General features: G+C 41.6%; 1 protein-coding gene across 5 annotated transcripts in view; it reads right to left on the bottom strand.

Moving 5' to 3' along the window:
- Positions 1 to 15,879, bottom strand: part of Ttc33 (tetratricopeptide repeat domain 33) — a 46,936-nt gene that overhangs the window by 7,859 nt on the left and 23,198 nt on the right. For all 5 annotated transcript variants that reach the window (XM_006231994.4, NM_001106414.1, XM_006231993.5 and 2 more), the window contains exons 3-4: positions 14,424 to 14,505; positions 9,422 to 9,553 (exon numbers count right to left, since the gene is read on the bottom strand). In XM_006231994.4, the coding sequence (XP_006232056.1) occupies positions 9,422 to 9,553; positions 14,424 to 14,505 (214 nt within the window). The remainder of the gene's footprint in view (positions 1 to 9,421; positions 9,554 to 14,423; positions 14,506 to 15,879) is intronic.

The following is a 15,879-nucleotide window of genomic DNA, read 5'->3' as shown; positions in this document are numbered from 1 at the left end:
CAAAGAAGCTAAACAAGGAAGGCACAAACAAGGATACTTGAATCCCACTTAGAAAGAAGAATAAAATAGTCATAGGAGTCAGAGGGAGGGAGGGAGGAAGAAAGGGAGGGAGGGAGGGATCTGGGTGGGAATTGGGGAGAAGTTAGGTTCAGGACCAGGTGCAGAGAGAGGTGGGGGAGATAGCCAGATGGCCATGAGAATGAATGGAAATCTGCAGCTGGTGGGAAGTTGGGGGTAAGTATATTGAGGATATACCAGAGACCTGGGATAGGGAAGGTTCCCAAGAATCAATGAGGGATGACCTTAGCTGAGATTCACAATAGTAGGGATATGAAATTTAAGAGGCCACCTCCTGTAGCCACTCAAGAATCCAAGTGGAGCAATAGGGACACCAAACCCATCTACAAAACTTTCAACCGAAAATTTACCCTGTCTACAAGAAATTCAGGCACAGGGGATACAGCAGAGACTGAGGAAAATAGCCAACCAATAACTGGCCCAACTTGAGATCCATCCCATGGGCAAACACCAATACCTGTTACCTGATCCTAGGCCTCCCTACACATATGTAACAGATGTACAGCTTGGTCTTCATGGGGGTCATGAACAACTAGAGCGGGGGCTATTCCTAAAGCTGTTGCACATCTGTACTGGCTGGTTTCATGTGTCAGCTTGACACAAGCTGGAATTATTACAAAGAAAGGAGCCTTAGTTGAGGAAATGCCTCGATGAGACCCAATTTTAAGGCATTTTCTCAACTAGTGATCAGGGGGGTAAGGCTCAACCCATTGTAGGTGGTGTGGTCCCTGGGCTGGTAGTCCCGGGTTCTATAAGAAAGCAAGCTGAGTAAGATCAAAAACTCAGGGGACAACAGATGCTGGCGAGAATGTGGAGAAAGAGGAACACTCCTCCATTGTTGGTGGGATTGCATACTGGTACAACCATTCTGGAAATCAGTCTGGAGGATCCTCAGAAAATTGGACATTGAACTGCCTGAGGATCCAGCTATACCTCTCTTGGGCATATACCCAAAAGATGCCCCAACATATAAAAAAGTCACCTGCTCCACTATGTTCATTGCAGCCTTATTTATAATAGCCAGAAGCTGGAAAGAACCCAGATGCCCTTCAACAGAGGAATGGATACAGAAAATGTGGTACATCTACACAATGGAATATTACTCAGCTATCAAAAACAACGACTTTATGAAATTCGTAGGCAAATGGTTGGAACTGGAAAATATCATCCTGAGTGAGCTAACCCAAACACAGAAAGACATACATGGTATGCACTCATTGATAAGTGGCTATTAGCCCAAATGCTTGAATTACCCTAGATGCCTAGAACAAATGAAACTCAAGACGGATGATCAAAATGTGAATGCTTCACACCTTCTTTAAATGAGGAAAAAGAATACCCTTGGCAGGGAATAGAGAGGCAAAGATTAAAACAGAGACTGAAGGAACACCCATTCAGAGCCTGCCCCCCATGTGGCCCATACATATACAGCTACCCAATTAGACAAGATGGATGAAGCAAAGTAGTGCAGACCGACAGGAACCGGATGTAGATCGCTCCTGAGAAACACAGCCAGATTACAGCAAATACAGAGGCGAATGCCAGCAGCAAACCACTGAACTGAGAATAGGACCCCCGTTGAAGGAATCAGAGAAAGAACTGGAAGAGCTTGAAGGGGCTCGAGACCCCATATGTACAACAATGCCAAGCAACCAGAGCTTCCAGGGACTAAGCCACTACCTAACATGGACCTACCTAACTATACATGGACTGACCCTGGACTCTGACCTCATAGGTAGCAATGAATATCCTAGTAAGAGCACCAGTGGAAGGGGAAGCCCTGGGTCCTGCTAAGACTGAACCCCCAGTGAACTAGACTGGTGGGGGGAGGGCGGCAATGGGGGGGGGGGGGTTGGGAGGGGAACACCCATAAGGAAGGGGAGGGGGGAGGGGGATGTTTGCCCGGATACCGGGAAAGGGAATAACACTCGAAATGTATGTAAGAAATACTCAAGTTAATAAAAAAAAATAAAATAAAATGTAAAAAAAAAAAAAAAAAAAAAAAAGAAAGCAAGCTGAGCAAGCCAGGGGAAGCAAGCCAGTAAGTAACATCCGTCCATGGCCTCTGTATCAGCTCCTACTTCCTGCCCTATATGAGTTCCAGTCTTGACTACCTTTTGTGATGAACAGCAATGTGACTGTGTAAGTTGAATAAACCCTTTCCTCTGCAACTTGCTTCTTGATCATGATGTTTGTGCAGGAATAGAAACCCTGATTGAGACAACATCTGTGGAATCTGTTCCCTTAACCCAGCTGTCTTGTTTGGCATTAGTGGGAGAAGAGCCTAGTCCTGCAGAGACTTGATGTGGCAGTGTAAGGAGATACCCAGGGAGGGCCTCCACTCTCTCACATGGGAAAGGGACTGTAGCGGGGGGGGGGGGGGGGGGGATTAGGAGGGGAATAGAGTTCAGGGTATAAAGTGAATAGAATGAAATAATAAAAATAGTTAATGGGGGTTGGGGATTTAGCTCAGTGGTAGAGCGCTTGCCTAGGGAGCGCAAGGCCCTGGGTTCGGTCACCAGCTCTGGGAAAAAAAAAAAAAAAGTTACTGTTCACAAAACAGTAGTACGGTGATGCAAAGAAATACCAAATTATGCAAATGAAACATCTATTACAAAAATTGTCACAGTATTAAAACCACTAAGTAAGATGAGACTAGGGAAAACATCACGAATTGACACTTTTAGGCAGTGTGTATCACAAACAGCCACCAAGGCACAGAAAGATAGAAATAATACCATGCGTGCTATCAGACCACCACAGCCTAAAACTGGTCTTCAATAACAATAAGGGAAGAATGCCCACATATACGTGGAAATTGAACAATGCTCTACTCAACGATAACCTGGTCAAGGAAGAAATAAAGAAAGAAATTAAAGACTTGTTAGGATTTTAATGAAAATGAAGGTACAACATACCCAAACTTATGGGACACAATGAAAGCTGTGCTAAGAGGAAAACTCATAGCGCTGAGTGCCTGCAGAAAGAAACAGGAAAGAGCATATGTCACCAGCTTGAGAGCACACCTAAAAGCTCTAGAACAAAAAGAAGCAAATATACCCAGGAGGAGTAGAAGGCAGGAAATAATCAAACTCAGAGCTGAAATCAACCAAGTAGAAACAAAAAGGACCATAGAAAGAATCAACAGAACCAAAAGGTGGTTCTTTGAGAAAATCAACAAGATAGATAAACCCTTAGCCAGACTAACGAGAAGACACAGAGAGTGTGTCCAAATTAACAAAATCAGAAATGAAAAGGGAGACATAACTACAGATTCAGAGGAAATTCAAAAAATCATCAGATCTTACTATAAAAACCTATATTCAACAAAACTTGAAAATCTGCAGGAAATGGACAATTTCCTAGACAGATACCAGGTACCGAAGTTAAATCAGGAACACATAAACCAGTTAAACAACCCCATAACTCCTAAGGAAATAGAAGCAGTCATTAAAGGTCTCCCAACCAAAAAGAGCCCAGGTCCAGACGGGTTTAGTGCAGAATTCTATCAAAACTTCATAGAAGACTTCGTACCAATATTATCCAAACTATTCCACAAAATTGAAACAGATGGATCACTACCGAATTCCTTCTATGAAGCCACAATTACTCTTATACCTAAACCACACAAAGACCCAACAAAGAAAGAGAACGTCAGACCAATTTCCCTTATGAATATCGACGCAAAAATACTCAATAAAATTCTGGCAAACCGAATCCAAGAGTACATCAAAACAATCATCCACCAAGATCAAGTAGGCTTCATCCCAGGCATGCAGGGATGGTTTAATATACGGAAAACCATCAACGTGATCCATTATATAAACAAACTGAAAGAACAAAAAAACCACATGATCATTTCATTAGATGCTGAGAAAGCATTTGACAAAATTCAACACCCCTTCATGATAAAAGTCCTGGAAAGAATTGGAATTCAAGGCCCATACCTAAACATAGTAAAAGCCATATACAGCAAACCAGTTGCTAACATTAAACTAAATGGAGAGAAACTTGAAGCAATCCCACTAAAATCAGGGACTAGACAAGGCTGCCCACTCTCTCCCTACTTATTCAATATAGTTCTTGAAGTTCTAGCCAGAGCAATCAGACAACAAAAAGAGATCAAGGGGATCCAGATCGGAAAAGAAGAGGTCAAAATATCACTATTTGCAGATGATATGATAGTATATTTAAGTGATCCCAAAAGTTCCACCAGAGAACTACTAAAGCTGATAAACAACTTCAGCAAAGTGGCTGGGTATAAAATTAACTCAAATAAATCAGTTGCCTTCCTCTATACAAAAGAGAAACAAGCCGAGAAAGAAATTAGGGAAACGACACCCTTCATAATAGACCCAAATAATATAAAGTACCTCGGTGTGACTTTAACCAAGCAAGTAAAAGATCTGTACAATAAGAACTTCAAGACACTGAGGAAAGAAATTGAAGAAGACCTCAGAAGATGGAAAGATCTCCCATGCTCATGGATTGGCAGGATTAATATAGTAAAAATGGCCATTTTACCAAAAGCGATCTACAGATTCAATGCAATCCCCATCAAAATACCAATCCAATTCTTCAAAGAGTTAGAGAGAACAATTTGCAAATTCATCTGGAATAACAAAAAACCCAGGATACCTAAAACTATCCTCAACAGTAAAAGTACTTCAGGGGGAATCACTATCCCTGAACTCAAGCAGTATTACAGAGCAATAGTGATAAAAACTGCATGGTATTGGTACAGAGACAGACAGATAGACCAATGGAACAGAACTGAAGACCCAGAAATGAACCCACACACCTATGGTCACTTGATTTTTGACAAAGGAGCCAAAACCATCCAATGGAAAAAATATAGCATTTTCAGCAAATGGTGCTGGTCCAACTGGAGGTCAACATGTAGAAGAATGCAGATCGATCCATGCTTATCACCCTGTGCAAAGCTTAAGTCCAAGTGGATCAAGGACCTCCACATCAAACCAGACACACTCAGACTAATAGAAGAAAAACTAGGGAAGCATCTGGAACACATGGGCACGGGAAAAAATTTCCTGAGCAAAACACCAATGGCTTATGCTCTAAGATCAAGAATCGACAAATGGGATCTTGTAAAACTGCAAAGCTTCTGTAAGGCAAAGGACACTGTGGTTAGGACAAAACGGCAACCAACAGATTGGGAAAAGATCTTTACCAATCCTACAACAGATAGAGGCCTTATATCCAAAATATACAAAGAACTCAAGAAGTTAGACCGCAGGGAGACAAATAACCCTATTAAAAAATGGGGTTCAGAGCTAAACAAACAATTCACAGCTGAGGAATGCCGAATGGCTGAGAAACACCTAAAGAAATGTTCAACATCTTTAGTCATAAGGGAAATGCAAATCAAAACAACCCTGAGATTTCACCTCACACCAGTGAGAATGGCTAAGATCAAAAACTCAGGTGACAGCAGATGCTGGCGAGGATGCGGAGAAAGAGGAACACTCCTCCATTGTTGGTGGGGTTGCAGACTGGTACAACCATTCTGGAAATCAGTCTGGAGGTTCCTCAGAAAATTGGACATTGAACTGCCTGAGGATCCAGCTATACCTCTCTTGGACATATACCCAAAAGATGCCCCAACATATAAAAAAGACACGTGCTCCACTATGTTCATCGCAGCCTTATTTATAATAGCCAGAAGCTGGAAAGAACCCAGATGCCCTTCAACAGAGGAATGGATACAGAAAATGTGGTACATCTACACAATGGAATATTACTCAGCTATCAAAAACAACGACTTTATGAAATTCGTAGGCAAATGGTTGGAACTGGAAAATATCATCCTGAGTGAGCTAACCCAATCACAGAAAAACACACATGGTATGCACTCATTGATAAGTGGCTATTAGCCCAAATGCTTGAATTACCCTAGATGCCTAGAACAAATGAAACTCAAGACGGATGATCAAAATGTGAATGCTTCACTCCTTCTTTAAAAGGGGAACAAGAATACCCTTGGTAGGGAATAGAGAGGCAAAGATTAAAACAGAGACTGAAGGAACACCCATTCAGAGCCTGCCCCCCATGTGGCCCATACATATACAGCCATCCAATTAGACAAGATGGATGAAGCAAAGAAATGCAGACCGACAGGAGCCGGATGTAGATCGCTCCTGAGAGACACAGCCAGAATACAGCAAACACAGAGGCGTATGCCAGCAGCAAACCACTGAACTGAGAATAGGACCCCCGTTGAAGGAATCAGAGAAAGAACTGGAAGAGCTTGAAGGGGCTCGAGACCCCATATATACAACAATGCCAAGCAACCAGAGCTTCCAGGGACTAAGCCACTACCTAAAGACTATACATGGACTGACCCTGGACTCTGACCTCATAGGTAGCAATGAATATCCTAGTAAGAGCACCAGTGGAAGGGGAAGCCCTGGGTCCTGCTAAGACTGAACCCCCAGTGAACTAGTCTATGGGGGGAGGGCGGCAATGGGGGGAGGGTTGGGAGGGGAACACCCATAAGGAAGGGGAGGGGGGAGGGGGATGTTTGCCCGGAAACCGGGAAAGGGAATAACACTCGAAATGTATATAAGAAATACTCAAGTTAATAAAAAAAAAAAATCATTTTATTTCTTCAAAATGAAGCACATGTATTAAAAAAAAAAAAAAAAAAAAAAAACAGCCACCAAGAAAATCAAAAGGTGACAATGACCTATGCCACAGTAACAAGGCAGACCCAAGCTAATTTCAGCACTGGAGGCTAAGGGCCACAAGAGTGAGCAGTTGTTCATGAACAACTACTACTCCTTTCCCTGCTCTCCTTTCCCTTCCAACTTCTCCAGGACATCCTAAATATTTTTCAGTGATCCAATTCTTTGTTGTTGTTGTTGTTGACGACCCACTTTCCTCCATGTTCTTACTTTCTCAATCCTGTCACCCTAAACTAGAGTTCTCCTAACCAGCCTTTCCTCCTCTGCATTGCTAGTCCTGTTTGCTCAGTCTGGATGGATGCATTCCGTGCAAGTCTTTCCTAGAAAGCAGGAAGACGCACTGATGTGAAGGGGAACAGGGGAAAGGATGGAGGGAGAGGGAGGTGGGGAAGACAGCACTAAAGATATTTGAAGGATGTCCTCAAGGGTGATTCTATTTCATGTACCTACAATTACAGACAATGTGGGCTGGAGAGATGGCTCAGATCACTGACTGCTCTTCCAGAGGTCCTAAATTCCATTCCCAGCAACCACATGGTGGCTCACAACCATCTGTAATGAGATCTGATGCCCTCTTCTGGTATGTCTGAAGACAGCCACAGTGTACTTATATATAACAAAAAAATGTCTTTAAAAAGAATTACAGACAATGCATATTCGTGTCTCTGTATACATATGCATACATGGCTTAAATACCATTATGCCACTCGGACTAATAATGTTCCCCTCAAGAGCCATAGACTAAAAACAAATTCCAGTACCAGGCATGAGAAACTCACTTTCAAGGTGTTGGTCAGAGTAGTCCAAGAGAGTCCCAAAACATTATAGGTTATTGCTATTGCTTTTGGTTGCCTCTCAGAGGTGGAACATTAACTCCCTATTGCTGAAGAAATCATAAACTTCAGAGAGAAGACTCAGAAGAGCTGAGCTAGATCTGACCCAAAAGTCCCCTCCTGAGGATGAGCTTCACAGCACTGGAGGGGAGTATGTAAACTACCAGTGGACGGGAAGCAACCAAAAGTCCTATTTGCTGTGATGCCTCGGAAGCACTACAACAATTAGCATGGCCAAATATTCCTATGGGTACAATAATGATATTCGTATCTTGGTGGTAACTAATGGTGATCTCATAGGATTTATTGCCTGCTCAATGATGCTTGGTACCGGAAACCTAGCCAACTTCCTGAGGCTACTGAGGTCACTGATCTCAGAGGAAACCTTGTCCTGCCACTTTAACAAGTCAGCACAATTATAACTGCACTGTAGATACTTATCCTTATACCCACAAGTAAGTGTAGCTCTCACCACTCATTAAAGAAACTCCTCTTTGCAACAGATGGAAACCACTACAGAAAACCACAAGCAGCCAAAATACATGAACACTGATCAGCAGGAGCCCAGCCTCAATTCAAATCCACAACTCGACTTCTGAACCTAAGGCCCAGGGGCCATCAAGGAAGAGGGGGACAAAAGACTAAGACCCGGAGGACTAGGAAATCTACCTGGAGACTCTATTTCCCAGAAAGAACAGAACAGCTTCACCCATTAAACCTCAACAATCTGGGTGCCTCAACAAGACCAAGTACACCTCCACCAGACATAGTGACGTGGAAGGGGTAAAGCACACAGGACCCACGACCACCAAAGGAACTACAGACACATAAGGAATCCTGAGAGGAGGAGAAACAGTCATCCAGGGATCAGCACCCTGACTGGCTATCCAACACCAAGTGCTCAGTCCTGAAATCACACCAAGTAATGAACACCAAGCAGATTATATACGTGTAGAGTTATATACGTGTAGATTTATATATATTATATATGTCTGTTTACATGCAGATACAATAACAGAAAAAGATCATGAATTTGAGAAAGAGCAAGGGGAAGGACATGGGAATGGTTGGCTTCAAGAAAGAAAAGGGGAAAACAATGTAATTAAACTTTAACTTTAAAATGTCAAACTAGAAAAGGATGAAATACAAATGGCCAATAAACACGAAGAATGTTATTCCTCATTAGCTATCAGAGAACATAAACCAAAACTCGGTGAAATTCCGAGAAAAGCATAGAGGGTTTTTAGGAAAAACAAAGTAACTTACTCAACACTGATCTATCATCTGACCCAGCTTTGATCCAGCTACACCACTCTGGGTATTTACTCAAAGGACACCAAGGAGACATGTCACAGAGATTCTTACACATCAATATCTATGCAATACCACTCCCAACAGCTAAGTAGGGAACAACCCGGGTGTCCAACATCAGAGCAGATGAGGAAAAAGTGGAGGAAGAATGACGTCATACTATTCTCAGGAAAATGAATGCAACCATAGACAATCATATTAAGTGTATCAAGCTGAGCTCAGAAAGACAAACATCATATACGTTCTCTCATCTAATGTTCCTAGATTGTATACAGTCTCATAAAGTCGTCTATGCATATATTAAATGACACAAAAGTAAGTCAGTCTAAGGGAAGAAAGTGCACCAGCAGGGTAGGGTAAGGGAGAAACAAGAGGGTAGAGAGAATCCAGGAGAGCAGGCTGAGGCAGTAAACAATAACATGCACCTGTAAAAATTTTATTTTGAAAATCAAAATATATTTCAATTTGAGCATTATAACAATCTAATTTCCTTACCAGGACTATCTCTCCTAATCCAAGCTGAGCTCGACCTAAAGTCTGCCAAGACTCCCATGAGTGTGGGTTACGCTTGACAGCCATTTCCGCCGCATGTACTGCTGGAAACATTTCATGAAGAGACATCAGGACCTGTGTGCCAACCAGAAGATGTATAAACAAAACCTGCCATAAGCACTTTAAGATAAACTGACAAATCCTGGCTGATGATCACACACAGATGATGATTTTCCTTTACAAAGTGTATTGTAATCTGGCACCCAGCATTTCCACGACTTACTCCCTGCTTTACATCCATTACCGGAAAGTCCACACTTTTCTTCACTCCCAAAATAAATGAAAATATAAACCGTCTCTATGTCCATCTGGTCAAAACCAAGATGTACTATGTACATGTACTTTTTAGGAAATACAGGAGTCTTGCTACTAAAACTAGATAACTAAGTTTGTTTAACCAGCACCCAGTCCCAAGCATATATCTACCTGTTGAGAAAATGAGACAACCTGTAGACCTGAGAACTGAGGTTTTCAAGTCACGTAAACCAGAAAATGTACAGAACTGGAGAGCTCAGTGCTTCACTTCAACCCATGGAAAACAGCTTATTTCACTTAATCTTTGGGTTCATGAACATTTTGGAACATTCTTGACACAAGCACCATTCTTAGGTTCTAAATTAAACTCTTCATATATTTCACTATAAATCTTACCTTAATCTACACATATTTTATCCGTGAACCTGAAAGCATGCAAGAGAAGGGCTTCACAGATCTGCTTTAGTGGACCTACTTTATTTGGATTCTTCATCTGTGAAAGAACTCGAAGCTGGTAGAGCAGTTACTCTCGTTCCGGAGTATTGTGGGATAACACTTGTTAACACTTGTTAACAGAGATGAAGGCTCAATTGCAATAATTCACTGTTTGCCAAAAATTATACTTAATGCTCTTTTAGAGACTTTGCTATTTTAACTTTGAGTTTCCCTGTGAAGCTCAAGCTGGCCTGGAACCCCCCCATTCTCCTTGTGTTAGTCTAAGTGCTGGGATCACAAGCATGTGCCACCACACCCAGCTGTTTGAGACTTAAATACTTCTTAGATACCTAATTCAGGGGCTCGGAGGCTTTCTGTATAGAATTTTTCCACAAAATATTAGAAGTGTATGTCTAATATGTCAGTTTTACTGGTGATAACTATGCTGGCCTTCACCCCTTCATCTGTACGCTTGTTTTTCATCTGTCTGTATTTACTTTTCGGGCAGATGTGACATGAGAAGTCCATTTCCATTCTTAAGCCTCACTTAAGTTACTGTGCCATTGGCTTTTCGAGCCTAGGGAGGTTTAAAGGTTTGTCCCTTGGTACTTCTTTTGGGCAACAAGCCCTGGTGGGGATTCCTTCTCTCAAGCAGATTCAGCTTATGCACTTACTTCTAAGATTAGCGCATGAAGAAATAACTAGCGTGGGTGGGAACTCTGGAAGGTAACCCTAGTACACAAACTCACTGCATCTTAACATTTGTGCTTCTTTTAAACGATATATCCCAGAACCCCTCAGTGCGAGATCTGGTCTACCAAGAAATCAAGCTTGAGATCAATCACAAAGTTGGGTTGGGTTTTTTGTTTTTGATTTGTTTGTTTGTTTGTTTGTTTGTTTATCATCCTGGCTTTTGTAGTTACTTGTTGCTTATTTTGAGACAGGGCCTCCTGTAGCCCAGGCTGACCTTGAACTCAGGGTGAGACTAACCTCTGATCTTCCTACCTCCACCTCTTGAGAGCTGGGTTTTTTGGGCATGTACCACCAAACTACATTTATGGGGTACAGGGAATCGAACCCAGAGCCTTGTGCCTCATAGGCAAGCACTCTGTCCACTGAGCTACACCATCAGTTCTGATATCAATCACAAAGTTAACATAGTTACATGACTTCCTATAGCAAATGTTCTAAAAACCTATTCAAGTAAGCCAAGATTAAACCAGAAAAGGCATTTCTAGCTTTTCTTTAAATGACTAAGTAGAAAGAACCATTATGTAGTCTTTATCATGTCACAAAATTTTTTTTTTTTTTTTTTTTTTTTTTTTTTTTTGGAGCTGGAAACTGAACCCAGGGCCTTGCACTTGCTAGGCAAGTGCTCTACCCCTGAGCTAAATCCCCAACCGAAAAATTATTTTTAAAATGTTAACAAGAATAAACCAAAAGAAAAATCCTGGAAAATAGAAGAAATGAATTTAGTTACTGAAAATGTAACGACTGGTTCTTCCGATGAAGCTGGTCTCCTTCATCTCCTTCTAGGAGCGTCCTCTCTTCAGTCTCAGGGGCAAGAGTATCGTGGGTAGGTGGTCCTTCATCTTCAACAATACCTAGACCAAGTCGGAGGACCCTGGAAATCCTGTTGACATGTGTCTGAAGCCACAAGTACAGTTTCGGGCAGAAGATGACCAGATCCTTCAGCGCTGTGTCATATCCAAGTAACTCGCTGTTGAACTGTCTCTTTAAGGCTTGATTCTTCTGTATTCACTGTCCACTCATGTACTTGGGACAGACATTCTGGAGAAGTTACCAATAAGTTTGATATGACTACTTTTTCCAACTTTATTTCCAAGGGTTCTTTCTATAATTTTACAGAAATTTTGTCTTCTTCTCTCCCTATTTTTTTCCTCTTATTTTCTAGAAGTTCCATGCTCTCCCTCTTGGTGGCTCAGATTCCCTCAACTGTTGGATATAGTACTCATCAACAGGCTTTACTGTTCGTATCATTCCTAACAAAGGCCAAAGTAAGCACAAGTTCTTGGTGACGGAGTAGATGTCTTTCTGGCTTCCCTTTACTGTGGTACAGCAGTCCTAACAACCATCGCATCCCCAGAGCAGATGGAGTTCTAAACAGCTCTGGGAAGTTCTTGCAGTTTTGAGTCTTCAACCATTTCCAAGTTATATTTTTCAAGAACTGCTCATAAAACTTTATCTTCTGCCAGTTTAGTGAACAGTTCTAAGCAATTTTTGACCAAATTCATTTTGATAACATTCAAAATATTGCTTTGTTACAACTTATCACAGGAACTGCTTGGAGGGAGATCTTTGGAATATGCCTCCCCTGTAATGACAATCATATACTCAGGGATTAACTTCTTCAGGTACCCATGATAGAAACAGTAGGCATACAACTTAATGTGATTCTTTTTCCTTTTTCTTTTTTTCCTCTGCTTTCAAAGAGACCAAAACCAGGTCTTGGGATAAAAACAAGCAAATGCCCTTCAACAGAAAAGTGCTTCCCTGCCAAGCGTGCTTCCCAACCATTGGCTAAGCACTTGTAGACCTGTCCACATTCATTACTAATATCCTCAGGATTTCTGCCCCAAACAGGATTGGTTTTGCTGAGTGATTTTTGATCCATGTACCTTTTCTTTTTCTTGTCACCATTTGTCTTAGTTAAAGGTTTCTATTGTTGTGAAGAGACACTATGATCACAGCAACTCTTGTAAAGGACAACATTTAATTGGAGCTAGCTTACATTTCCAAGATTTAGTCCACTGTCACCAAAACAGGAAGCACAACAGGATGCCAGCAAAAATGGTGCTGAAGAGGTAGCTGAGAATTCTACATCTGGATCGAGCAGCAGACAGCAGAAAGGGAGTATCACACTGGGCCTGGCTTGAGCACTTGAGACTTCAAAGCCTACCCCCCAGTGACACATTCCTCCAACAATGCCACACCTACTCCAACAAGGTCACACTTCCTAATAGTGCCACTCCTAGGTGCCTATGGGACCATATTCTTTCAAATCACCACACCATTCTCCTACCCTCCCTCTTCTTCACTCCCACTTCTTCACTTCCCTCTCCTTCTTGTCCTTTTCCTCCTCCTCCTCCTTCTGAATGAACAACTTCTATTAAGGTTTGTCACCAGACTTTTCTTGTCTTCAGTCTCACTGATCACTGATTTCTCTACCATACTCCTCTACAAAGGAGTAATAGGTTAGCCAATAAACAGAGACTACTTCTTAATATTTTTTTTATTATTCTTTCCTCCAAGTACTCAGTTTGGTCTTCTTTTGGAGGTACAATAGCCTTTGTTCCAAGGTCCATGGAGTCCCCGTGACAGTGTGCACTGTAAATGATGAGGATTCCCAGGTATCCTGGGCACCATTCTTACTGTGGGTGCTCACTGTCACTTTCTCAGCAACCAAATACACAGTAAAAACTAACACCAAAGTGGCCAACCTCAGAGATCTCTGCATCAGCCTCAAAGCCCCCATGAAGGCTCCGGTCCCAAACCTGGCACAGTACCAAAGTTGTTGATCAAGTCATCCCTGGTCATTCTCATTCCAGCATCCATAACAGTCAGAGCTTAATCCTGTGTGCAGAAGTAGTAACGGATACATAGCCCCTTCCCAAAGTCTTGTTTCTGTTAAGCTCTCACATTTAATTTATCCAAAGCACCTGAAATTTTGAAATGAGCCCCCTAAAAAGATCTCTTTGAGTAGAAATTATTAATAATCAAGTGACATTAACTGGGCAATTTGTACAGGAAAGCAGTCTCAACCTCTTCCTCTTCCATTAGTCAGGCTTAGGTCTGGGTCTCCTCAGGCATCTTCACTGAGTGACTAATACATGTTCAGTAGCAGCTCGGGATGCTGAAGCAATGGACCCATAACACTTTTTAAGTATCTTCCAAAACACAATGAATTTTCATTTTGAAAAAACAAAAAGAGATACTAGTAGAGAATTAATTTATAAACAATGTAGAAAGTTTGCATCTATTTAAAAAGTAACTAGTAATTTTATCTATATGTTGTATCTTCTTAAAGTTAGGTTGAAATAATAGTTGAGCTCATTGCAAAAGCAAATGGATTTCTAATTTTATACACAAAACAAAACTATATGTAATATGCTAAAATTTTTAAAAACACTTGTATTAGAAAAGAGAATGAGAGCGCAGACAAATGCCCATCGCTGCTCACTGAACAGTCGCAGAACAATCACATAGTAAAAGTCAGATTCCTTAGCGTTATTACCTGTGACTTCATCTCATAAAGGGTGGCGTCCTCGGGGGTTAGCTGGAGTGCTTCATCCCACTTCCGAATCGCCTCCTGATACCTGTAGTTGTTAACGTTACATCAGCATCATGTTTTAACTCTTTCAGAGTACACGGTAAATTTGAAAATAATCACTAAGAAAACTTTCTATTAAAGATTGCTAATAATGTTGTTTTAAAAGCATAGGTAAATTAAAGAAATGAAAGGAGAAAAAAAAAACAAGAGAAAAGGGCAAAATATAAATAAGAGATCTTACAAACTGCCTTCTAAGATTCCAAAGCCTTAGCTAGCACAAGGAGTCAATCACCTGAGTCAATCCCTGGATCCACCTAAAGGTGGAAGCAGAGAACTAACTCTAGAAACTTGTCCTCTGACCTACACACACACACACCCTAGCATCATCAGCATCAGCATCATCATCGTCGTCGTCATCATCATCGTCGTCGTCGTCATCATCATCATTATTATCATTATTATTATCTGAAAGATTTATGGGCTGAGAAATCAAATGTCTTTCTTTTTTAATTGGCTTCAATGATAGGATATATACTACTAAGGATTTGTCTTAAAAGCTTGCAACCCAGTTTCACACCTAGGTTCTGCTATAGCAATCTACCTTGCAGAGATGACGGTCATCCTGACTAGTTTTATATCAACTTGAGACATCTAAATTCATCTGAGAGGAGGAAACCTGAACTGAGAAAATGACTCCATAAGACCAGACTGTTAGCAGGCAAAGTTGTAGGGCATTTTTTAAATTAGGGATTGAGGCTGTTGTGGGTGGGGCCACTCTGGGCTGGTGGTCCTTCTCTTTAAGTGGGCCCAGCCAGCCAGTGAGCAGCATTCTTCCTGAGCCTCTCTACAGCTCTTGCTCCCAGGCTCCTGTCTTGTTTGAGTTCCTGTCAAGACTTCATTCAACAATGAGCAGTGATATGGAGATGTAGCAAAATAACCCCTTTCCTCCCCAAATTGTTTTTAGTCATGGAAAGGTCAAATATCTATTTTTGTTCATAAATAAGCACCTGCCAAGCTTAAGAGATAGGTAAAATGTGCCCAAAATATGCAAATAACTTCTAGTGTGCTGTGGTTTGACCGTGTCATGTCCCTTAAAGGGACATATACTTATGCATAGACACTTGGTCCAGATGGTGGCACTATTTGGAAAAGTTGTGAAACCTTTACGACATAGCACCTCAGTGGGGAATGGATCACTGTGGGCTGACCTAAAAAATTTTAAATATCAGTCCTGCTTCCTGCCTCCCCTCTTTGTCGTGTTCCACCAGGGTATAAGACCTGAGGAGTCCCAACCGCACACTCCTGCCTCAGTGGAACCATTCCCACCATGCCTTCTCTACAACGATGGGCAGCATTCCATCAAACTGGGAGCTAAAATAAGCTCTTCCTCCCTAAAGTAGCTTCTTGTCAAGTCTTTGGT

This window comes from Rattus norvegicus, chromosome 2 (assembly GCF_036323735.1).
Source record: "Rattus norvegicus strain BN/NHsdMcwi chromosome 2, GRCr8, whole genome shotgun sequence".
In the NCBI taxonomy this organism is placed as follows: domain Eukaryota; kingdom Metazoa; phylum Chordata; class Mammalia; order Rodentia; family Muridae; genus Rattus; species Rattus norvegicus.
The sequence above is the reverse complement of the archived record's forward strand: the minus strand, read 5'-3'. Positions and strand labels throughout refer to the sequence as shown.